Here is an 11,264-nt window from a genome sequence, read left to right as displayed (position 1 = left end):
ACTTTGTGCGTCTTGTTGCGCACCCGAGGAGTCGTTGCCTCTCGCATGGTGTAGACGGCTCTCTATCCGGCTGTCGCGCTGCTGTCCACACAGCCAGGACTTTGTGAAACTCAACGTCCAATACTTGCAGATACTCCAAAATCCATCTTGATAGCTGGAATTTTATAATCCTTGGAAAATATACAGTTGGCCGACTCAGGAGTCAGGACTTTACATAAATCTATTGGTTTCAGAGAAAACTGTAGATTTAATGTTTTGATATCGTTCAGCTGATGCTTTTGCACAGACAGAGGATTTTGATTCTGAAAATAGAAAATAAACGACAGTGTCCACGATGAGCAAACCCGCCGGTTCAACAAGTGGGTGTTTGGATATTCTGAATGTTAAATCAAGTAAGCATACTAAAGTTTATATTTCTTCTTAAACTATAATTGGTTAGTAAGGTATTTATCATTGTTATAATGCAAACATGTATGAATCGAAAAGTAATAGGATATTATGTGAAAGGCGTTGAAACATTGCGAAATGAAGTCATCGACAATTTGCGTTTACCTTGGAGTTGCGTACCGCAAATGGTAACCCATTTTCCAACTTAAACTATGACGTCGGTTTTGTACAATAATTGTGCATGTTCTTAGGCCTACTTAAAAAAAAGTTATTTTAATGTTACAATGTATTTCATAGGAATGGTACAGGGCCTAGCCTATCCATTAATCAAACTAAATTGAGCGCTGTAGGCCTATGCTTCTTCGTTTCCAGTTTAATTCCAGTTATTTGTTGTTGATAAGTACGGCATTATTCTCTCATAAAAACAACACGGCATATTTCTGCTTGTTTTGCGATGTTTATTTCTAAAAAGATTAGTAAAGGTAAAACATGTAGGACTAAATGTTCCTGAAATTTTTTGCGAAACACCCAAACTATCAAAACGATGAAAAGAATGTACGTGAAAGAGACATCAACTATATGGAGGTAGGCCAACGGGCCAATGGGCTATTATTGGCATGATAGCCCAAATGCTCATTTCTTGATAAACAATTGTGTTGATTATGTCTATTTGCCAATATGTGTGTGTGTGTGTGTGTGTGTGTGTGTGTGTGTGTGTGTGTGTGTGTGTGTGTGTGTGTGTGTGTGTGTGTGTGTGTGTGTGTTTGTTTGACATGACAAATATTTTTTACCATACTGATTTTTAAATGGCATACACAAATAATTGCCCTTGCATTTTGTTAAAATTAATTATGTTCTATGGTTGAAAAATTTGCAGGACTTTATGGGACTTTGTACATCATAAATTAAAGAAAACATTAAAGTTCTGGATTTCGGGAAATTATAAGGAATGTTTACATGTGTGTGCAAATAACTGGAATAATGAGGCAACAACAATTAGCCTATATTCTATATACTGTAGCTTAATGCATGTATTTTTGGTTTGTTATTGTGTTAAGTGTTGTTAAACTGCATTACGTCCAAACGAAATATGCCTATAATGCATATAGGTTATTATTTGTTTCACCAATGCCTTGTTGGTTGCTATTTTGGCCTAGTCTCATAGGCCTTGGCAAATCTCAGAAAGCAATCTACAAGTATTCACATTCATACAGCTTTTAAATTAGAATAATTCACAATTGTTGTAGCCTAATATTGCATTCTTTCCTCCAAGTTCATTGCACACATTGTGGGTGGTCACAAAACCATTTCTCTCAGTTAGTAAAACTCAGTCTAACTTCTTTCAGCAGGTTTTGGGGTTGATGGTAATTACGGTAATGGAATATGCCATATATCTTTAAGCAATTAAGGCACACAATGGCGACGACTGGAACCCCTATTGAGAGAAGTTACTGACGTGTTCCCCCACACACCAAAATCAAACGTCATTTTTATTTCATAAAATTTTCCTCCACCAGCTTTATGGGAAATGTGCCCGTTATTAGTCCGTAATTATAATTGTCTAACGAGGACATTGCGATACTGGATTAATTCCTTGTGTGATGCCTACACGCCTACTTCTTGGCATATGAACTTTTCAGAGGCGCAGTTAGGCTATCGCACAACGTTTATTGATCGTTTCGACGGTTTATACAGTTATTTATTTTAAACGAATAGTTTTGATTAACTTAGGCCAATTTATTCGTTTTTGTTGTAAGCCTGGCCATGGCACCAAATATTTTCTCAAAATCTTTGAAATGCATCCTGGATTTTCAATCCTTTATAAAACCACGTGATATAGAAATGTAATTGCCAACGACTTCTTTGGTACTCTTTGCATAATTGGTGTGCTGAAGTCCCAACTCCTCACCGAAGTCGATTGTTTTTGATGCTCTGTCGTTATGGGGTCGTATCCGAATTCCCATGCTACCCTTTTTGACGGGTCACTGCATGGTGAATCAATGAGCAGGTGGCAAAACGTCAGTGTAATTACATAGCCTTCTATTCCCTATATAAAAAAGTCTCCCTCATATACATACAAATATACTTCTTTTAAATAGATTTGAATAAAAAATCTTTACAGAAATCACGTTTTTTCATTTACTCCGGGGTCGATTTACATACACTTCATTTGAGTTGGTGAAACGAGTTGGTGCGCATTATTCTCTGTGCCGTGTCACTCCCTAATCCGCAGGCCTACAGACCTGCGGGATAAAGCAGCTGTCGAGTCCCATTATGAGGGGGAGTTGGCAGCTTGTAGAGATCGGGGCAGTCAGACGAGGTTCAATGGGGAAAATCATTAAGTTAACACTTTCCCTAATGTCTCCATTGTATGCCCCCTGGAATTGTCTTTAGAGACCTCAGATATGACGCTTCCCACAACCGAACTCACAAGAAACTTTCGGGTGCATTCCCATGGCGGGGCGGTATATGAAGACACTGTACACTGTCTGTTGTCACGTTACTGTGTGTTTTGTTTTGTCCTCCTTCGTTAAAAGGGAGGGAGGGGTGAGGAGGAGGAGGGGTACAGGGCATGAGTTTGGATGCAGAATTTATTCAGATGGGTGCTCTTTCCAAGTGCAAAACACCTTTCTGAATCTTGATCTTAAGGAACAACGTGCATTAGCTTTCAAAATAAACAAATATAAATCCATTAATTTGTATTTATTCTTTCCAGGTCGTATCTTGGATATCCCGTGTAAAGTGTGTGGGGACCGGAGCTCTGGGAAACACTATGGCGTGTACGCGTGTGACGGCTGCTCTGGCTTCTTCAAGAGGAGCATCCGCAGAAACAGGACATACGTCTGTAAATCAGGTTCTCAGGTAATAGGCCTAACTACAGTGTTTTTCCAATTTAATGTTAAACCTATTTCAAGTGCAGGTGGGGACTTTATCCTAAATGTATCCAAACATGACGCACACATTAGGCATTTTACGCACGGTCATGCTGCGTCTTTATCGGCCAGTCTTGAGTCTCCAGGGTTAAATCTCTCCTAAGACCTGCCTCTGTGAGCGGCCAGCCACCCAGGGCACGACATGGCCTAATTGCATCGCCACCCAAGGCCATTGACTGGCGCTAAACACAGTCCTGCTTTAATGTATCAGGTGTAATCCAATCTAATGTAATGACACTAACCCGAGGATTTAGCCAACAGTGGGCGGAATAGCCCTACTTATCCTCGGAGATGAGACTGCTGCTGAGCCGCGGGGGATCGAGTCAATAGCTGTGATAATAACACATCCTTCACCTGTAGAATGGCGTCCCAGGAAAATAACTGTTTAAAGGTCCAATGCAGCCGTTTTTATCTCAAAATCAAATAATTTCTGGGTAACAATTAAGTACCTTACTGCGAAACAAAAACAGCTTGTGAGGAAATAGCAAATCATCAAGCAAAAATTTGCTAGGACTGTCTGGGAGTGGTCTGAGTGGGGAGGGGAAACTAGCCATTTGGAACTCTCTTACTCCATTAACTAATTTACTGGCTGGTGATATCACCAGGCAGGCCAAAACTCCATCCCACAAAAACAATACGATTTTCAAGCTCTTATAGTAAAAGGGCATTATCATAGTTTTCACAATTTCACAGTATTATCCATCCGCATGCCGTGGAAATATATATACAACGCATGAAATCACGTTTTTGACTACACTGGGCCTTTAACAGCCATTCGCTTCTCCCCCAAACACGGCGTGTCATTCACTCACTGTGCCAGAGCCTTCATAGTGTTAAGAACATCGTTGGGGGGGCAGGTATCCTAGTTGTTAAAGCGCTGGACTCGAAACCGTAAAGTTGCAAGGTCGAATCCCCGACCTGACAAGGTAAACATCTGTAGTTCTGCCCCTGAACAAGGCAGTTAACCCACTGTTCCGAGGCCCACTATTACAAATAGAAATTTGTTCTTAACTGACTTGCCTAGTTAAATAAAGTTTAAAAAAAATCTCACTATGTATCTTCAACAGCCGATCTGTTTTCCAGAGTCTTCGTTAGTAACGTTGCTCTTAAAAACATTCCCAAATCTACGAGTGATCCAGACCACTCATAGAGCAGCACTGGATGTTTTTTGCCCTTCCGCATCACTTTATCTACAGAGGATCTCCGCTAAACATAGAATCAAGTCTGTCTGACTGTGACCACCGATAAATTCAGAACAAAGTTGACTATAAATACAAAGTTGCCAAAGTACTTTCAATTTTTACAAACAAGTGAAAGATAAAACGATGCTTCAAATTAAATCAGAGATCACGGCATTAAAAGATAAATAGGCAACATGGGCCTATATATTTAAATAACATTTAAATCATACTTTTTTTTGCGACTAGGCTACTGTCTGTAATTTTTGTTTCATGATGTGTGACAAGATGCATTATTATTGGGTAAGCATAATAAGCCGCTTCAATATTTGCAGACATAGATGGTAATATTTTTCTAGTCTAGGAGCCGATCCGTCGTCGGTATTGTGGAATAATTCTAATGTTTAAGTAAGATTTGAGTAGAGAAGGCTGATCCGAGAGCAGCGTTGCTTTTCTTTATATCCTATCAGTTTCGACACATGGTTGAACGACGCAATTAGCGAAAGTTCTCTCTACTTGCTTGAAAAGTTGCCTCGTAAACAACGATACAACTGGTAGGCTACGATCATCGTAATGGTTAATTTACATCCCAACAGGGAAACGAGGCCCAGAGCAATTACATTTAACCTCTCTCTCGCTCTCTTTCTCTCTCTCTCTCTCTCTCTCTCTCTCTCTCTCTCTCTCTCACATTCTCTCTCACTCTCTCGTTTCCATTATAGGGAGGATGCCCCGTGGACAAAACGCACAGAAACCAATGCCGAGCGTGCCGTTTGAAAAAGTGTCTTGACGTGAACATGAATAAAGACGGTAATAGGCTTAATTTAATTATTATTTTGGCTACACGCCGGCAGTGACATTTCGGTTTGAGGCGATCAAATCGGATGGAAAAGTGTATTTAACGTAATCAGCTGAGAGCGGGGTAAACAGAGGACGTATTCATAACATTCTCATAAGAGGCAAAGCCTTTTACCTCACCGAGCTTTGAATAAAATAAGAACTTTGATAAATAAGGCATTCACAGACGAGTAGGTCTAGTTTACTAAAGAGTATTGTCCCTGCTCTCCAATTTGACAGCCGTTCAGCACGAGAGGGGTCCCAGGACTTCCACCATACGCAAGCAGGTCGCCCTATATTTCCGGGGGCACAAAGAGGTGAACGGTTCATCGACCCACTTCCCGGGCTCGAGCCTACCGGGGCCGCCGTTTTTCACTACGGTCACGCAATTGGAGCCACATAACTTGGAAATGAGCACCGTAGCCAGCACGCCGGAGAGGCAGGCCATCGTTGGACTGGCCCAGCCCACCCCGAAGGTAAGCCCCTGTCCTCGGCTCACCCTTCACTCACGGAGCTGCGCTATGTGCCCAATGAGTCAATGAGTACAAACAAGCACTTTGGAAAAACACAACGTGCTTCTTTCTCAACTTTTAAGAGGTTTAGAAGTTGACATTCCGGTCCCGATTCAGCAGCTTCGAGTCACACAATATGTAATTCATATTTTCACCTCCATCCAACGCAGGCAACATGAGCTTATAATTAGACCCACAGTTTAATCTAGTGTTGGTGCTTTGTTTTATGAGATACACACATATTAGTCACAAATGTGGCACCGATGTATTTGATCACGCTATTTATTAGTCCTATAGCACATTATTTTATTCAAATGGCACCCCGAGGCCCTATTTGTTTATTTTGACCTCTTGCATTGCAGTACCCTCACGAGGTCAGCGGCACGCCCATGTACCTCTACGAGGTCGCTACGGAGTCTGTGTGTGAGTCAGCTGCGCGCCTGCTCTTCATGAGCATCAAGTGGGCCAAGAGCGTTCCCGCCTTCTCCACGCTCCCCTTACCTGACCAGGTAAGCCACTATATTCAGTATGGATATTATAGGATAGATATTAGCCAATAAGTTACATTATTAGGCTATCCCTTTCCAAAAATAAAAGTTGCAATTGCATAGGCCTAAGTACAGTAATCAAATAATATAACTAATGTGTTCAAACCTTAATTCTCTATCAATATTTTCTTGGAAGTATATTAGGCATGCTCATTGTGCGGCGCTGACTGAGGTTTGTAATCTGTTTTACAGTTGATCCTGTTGGAGGACGCCTGGAGGGAACTGTTTGTTCTGGGCATAGCGCAGTGGGCCATTCCGGTGGACTCCAACACCCTGCTCGCTGTTTCCGGTATGTAACCTATATGACCAATCAACAGGTTAACTCTACTTAACCGATTACATTTAGGCTACTTACTATCATGTTACGTTTAGATTATTTTTGTTTCGATTCCATGGGATTTAAATGTGGCGTTGGAAGGAAAGCGAAAATAGTGAAAGATTCTCTATTCCATTTATTTAAAGGTATGAACACAGACAACACAGAGTCTCAGCGGTTGAATAACATAATCTCAGAAATACAAGCCCTGCAGGAGGTCGTTACTCGCTTCAGACAGCTGCGTCTGGACGCAACCGAGTTCGCCTGTTTGAAGTGCATCGTCACGTTCAAAGCTGGTGAGTTGAAGAGGGCCGTCATAAAAAATTATATTAAAATAAATTATCCTCACTAAAATCACAAGAAGGCAGCGTTGGGGTTCATTTAATTTGAATTGCAGTCAATTCAGCAATTAATTTAAATTCCAATTCCCAATTCCAACTATATTCCATGCTTTTTAATAAGAAAAATGTGGAATTGTAATTTTATTTACTTTCTGAATTGAAATGGAATTGTCCCTGCAAGGTCACCAATAGTTTAGAAGAAATAATAATAATAGCCAAGGATGTTAATGGCAAAAACAAAATAGATACGTTTTTTTGAAACATTTCAATGCAGATGTCTGAAGTACTTTGACCATGCATTTGTCAGGTACATGTGAATATAATGGCAGTCAGTAACCATATTGTCTGTGCCTTTTCCCTTCAAGCTGTGCCAACGCATGGCGGGTCAGAGTTGAGGAGTTTTCGCAACGCCAGTGCCATCGCTGCACTACAGGATGAGGCACAGCTCACCCTAAACAGTTACATACACACCAGGTGAGACATTTGATAAAAACTAACAGTTTATAAATTATTTATTTCTTAACAGATATGCAGACACTTGTTTATTTAAGCTATTTGTTCACTATACCAAAATACTTGGCACACAAGTGGCCAGCCAATATGGGCATATTTCTGTACAGTAGGCTATTATGCACAGCAAGATAGGCTACCCTGCAAACAAAAAATATTTGTTAGAACATCCCCAGAACGTTACGAAATGGTCGCCTAATGCCATGGTCCTGTGGAGGTTTTGTCTAGTGCATTAAGAGAGGTGCATTAACCAAAATGTTTCTTTTTTTAAGTAGGCAAGTCAGTTAAGAATACATTCTTATTTTCGATGACGGCCAAGGAACTTCCTTATTCAGTGGCAGAACGACAGATTTTTACCTTGTCAGCTCAGGGATTCGAACTTGCAACCTTTCGGGTTCCTAGTCAAACGCTCTAATCACTAGGCTACCTACCGCCCCAATGTCAGTCATTTTTTGTTAAATGCAAGTTATTTTTTGTTTTTTAAACAACTAATTGACAGACATCGGATCAATTATTTGAATACCATTTCGTCCATTTCTGTGAGCTCAATGCGCACATTGCTCTACAGTTTCTCAGGAGATAAATCAGATCAAATCCCCGAACTATGCGATGTAGTAGGGAGTCGTAGTTTCCAACACGCCAATGCTCTACATAGTTTAGCACAGAAAACGTTATAATTAACTACAATGACCATAATCCATTGAGCGGTTTAACTTGTCCCTTATGTGTTTCTTTTACGCCTGCTACAAGTAAGACACAGAATGTGCGTAAGAAGGGATACATAGTTTCTTTACTAGTTATCTCCACCTGAAAATACATGATCTAAGTGATTGATAGTTGGTATTCAGTAGTCATAAAAGTATGCTTTATTTAATTCGAAGAACTACTAAAATAGTGACAGCATAGACAGTAGCTCTATAGAGACGAAATGAGTTGGATTGAAAGAATAAATCAAATCAAATCAAATCTTTGAATTGATTTTGATTTGATTTGATTTGAAAGAATAAAGTCATCAAATATAACAAATGTAATATACACAACAACTTAAATATTTTATTTGAGTAAAGTAATGTGAATAACTGATGATAAGCAGTAATGGACAGTCACTACCATCATGGGACTTTTATTCATTGTTTTATTCTGTGTTGATACAGCATTCAACCCACATAATGCATAGTGCATTTAATGTTGTAAAAAATGATCGAAACCAGAATCGTTACTTTTTTAAACCCGAACCGACCTCAAAAACACTAATCGCTCAGTGCTAATTGTGACAAGCATCACTACATCACACCTGCCCAGACCCACTAGCCCCACCCCTATATCCATGCCCTTATCACTTTCTGCCACATGGCCTCAAACTGCATTATTTTGTTTCTCTCCATCGCCATGCTCTTAAAATCTTTAGATATTAAAGCATTTGAACTTTCCATTACCTGAACAACGAAGGATTGATTTACTTTTTAAAAGATACTTGATGAGAAGAGTATTGTCCAACCCATCGGGTATCTCATTGCACCGTCATATGTCAGGTCTTGAAATATACAGACAGACAAATGAAAATAACATTTGCACTGCAATTCTTCTGACATCTATCTTTCCAACTCCGCTCATAACGTTTGAAATGTGTAACATTCCCAGAAGGCATAAATTCAGCTTTGTGTCAGTATAATATTTATTTGATCAACTCTCAATCTTGAGCAAATGGCACCACTTTACAACTGAGTATGTAGGCTAATAATGTTTAGGGATGATGCACCCGCGGAGCGTCTGGCGCCCCCATTCACAATGAACACATCAAGTAGCCTAGGCCTATAGATGGAACGTTTTGTAGGACATTACATTTACTGATAGATTCATCAACAATCAACGCTAACTTGCATCAAAATCACATTTACAGTTAGCAATCTAGCTAATATGTTTTGAGTTCCCACTTCCTCAGGTAGTGTAGCATAGGCCTATAGCTTAGGCTAAAAGAGATATCTGTTGAGCAAAAATATAATATTTAGAGTTAGCTAGTTAATGTGATTTCAGTTCCCACTTCCTCAGGTGGTTCATTTTGTAGCATATAGGCTAGCCTAGGTCAATACGAACAAAAAATATGTTAATCACTATAGAGCCCTAAAGAAATTGGATCATTCTGAATCCCAATTTGACAGGTGGCATTCTTTGGAAATGTTAGATGAACTAGCTAACTTATTTCTTGAATCATACAATCTCAGTTGAATAACATTTAGTCTAGAAATCTGGCACTAATGGAAAGTAATTGTGATATAACTTTTTGTCCATATCGCCCAGCTCTATGAGAGCATCCTAAAAACATACTTGATTACATCTCAATCCCCACAACTAACAGGGTAGGAACTAGAAAGACCCTTATTGGGGACCATGACACAATGTCTTGCCTAAGCAAACTAACACCTGTATGAAACATCCCTGTGTGGTCATTGAATGTCATGAGGACCTCCTGTCAGAGCCAAACGGGGACGTTCTCTAATGATCATTAAAATCATTTATTGTAACCTTCTGTTGGTAGCAGACCAGGATCTGTACTGGATGTCCCCTTGAGTTTACTGAATGTCCTGGATATAATGTCCCATTGCAGCAACCTGGGGACCTTTTTGTAATGTACCTTAACGATCATGCTGCGACCTTATTGTAACGTTTTGTCTGTAATAATCCAGGACCTGTCTGAAACATTCCCTTGTAGTTATTGAATGTCCAGAGGATGATGTTCTGTCAAAACCAAATAGGAACCTATTTCTAACGCTTCCTGGTCATCAAAATACTTCATTATAACTTTATAGCGCGACCAAACCAGGACCTGTACTGAACGTCATCTTATGGTCCCGAGGTTAACGTAATGTTTTGATGTTCCTATAATGTTCAAAGAACGTCAGTGCGAAAACATCTTGCCGAAACCCTAAAAGGGACCTAATGGGAACGTTGCCTAATGTCCTTAAGATGTTCCGTTTGCTGGGTACTTGGTCAATTCATATAAACAGTTACATACAAGCAAAAATGTTCAGGGAGTCACTGTGCAATTAGAAAACAGTCACAAATGAAATTTAAAGACAAGGAAATAATTGCATCTTTCTTGTTATTGTTATTGCAGATATCCAACTCAGCCCTGCCGCTTTGGGAAGCTGCTTCTGCTTCTACCAGCTCTGCGGTCAGTCAGCCCGTCCACCATAGAGGAAGTATTTTTCAAGAAGACCATCGGGAATGTGCCCATCACAAGGCTCCTGTCTGATATGTACAAATCAAGCGATATATGAGTTTATTTCCCCTGCTTTTGAGTGTCTGCAAATGCTCAGACACAAATGTTCTAATGGGCGCATGGCAAGTTGAACTTTAAGAACGGAGTAATTTGTAAATTACATGCATATTGAAGACAGTAAAAAAAGCTTGATTTTACCAAGTAGAACAATCATCTTTGGGTTAGGCTTAAGTTTTGAGGATGTAATTTCCCTAATAGAATTGCCTAGACAATTTAAGTAGGTTACAATTTCACAAAATACTGCAATCTCTGTTTTTTACAAAATAAGGATAATCTTTAATTGTAAAGACTTTAACAGTGGAATGAGCTGTCCATAATTGATGAACCTATAAAAATGTGGAGATGTTTTTGAGTGTCTCTAAGACCAATGAGCTTCACAACAAATGCCCTTTCAATCTTTTATTGCATCGTTCAATCTGAGTGAA

General features: G+C 39.8%; 1 protein-coding gene across 1 annotated transcript; it reads left to right on the top strand.

The window, feature by feature from the left end:
- Nucleotides 1–246: 246 nt before the first annotated feature.
- LOC139407273 (nuclear receptor subfamily 2, group E, member 1) lies at nt 247–11,264 on the top strand. Its single transcript, XM_071150907.1, has 9 exons — nt 247–392; nt 3,104–3,249; nt 5,218–5,305; nt 5,573–5,808; nt 6,207–6,353; nt 6,585–6,681; nt 6,855–7,004; nt 7,415–7,523; nt 10,675–11,264. Exons 1-9 carry the CDS (start codon nt 335–337, stop codon nt 10,835–10,837), a joined length of 1,194 nt encoding a protein of 397 aa, XP_071007008.1. The 5' UTR covers nt 247–334; the 3' UTR covers nt 10,838–11,264.

The sequence above is a fragment of the Oncorhynchus clarkii genome, chromosome 4 (assembly GCF_045791955.1).
Source record: "Oncorhynchus clarkii lewisi isolate Uvic-CL-2024 chromosome 4, UVic_Ocla_1.0, whole genome shotgun sequence".
In the NCBI taxonomy this organism is placed as follows: domain Eukaryota; kingdom Metazoa; phylum Chordata; class Actinopteri; order Salmoniformes; family Salmonidae; genus Oncorhynchus; species Oncorhynchus clarkii.
Note: the sequence above shows the minus strand (reverse complement) of the source record. Positions and strands in the feature narration are given on the sequence as shown.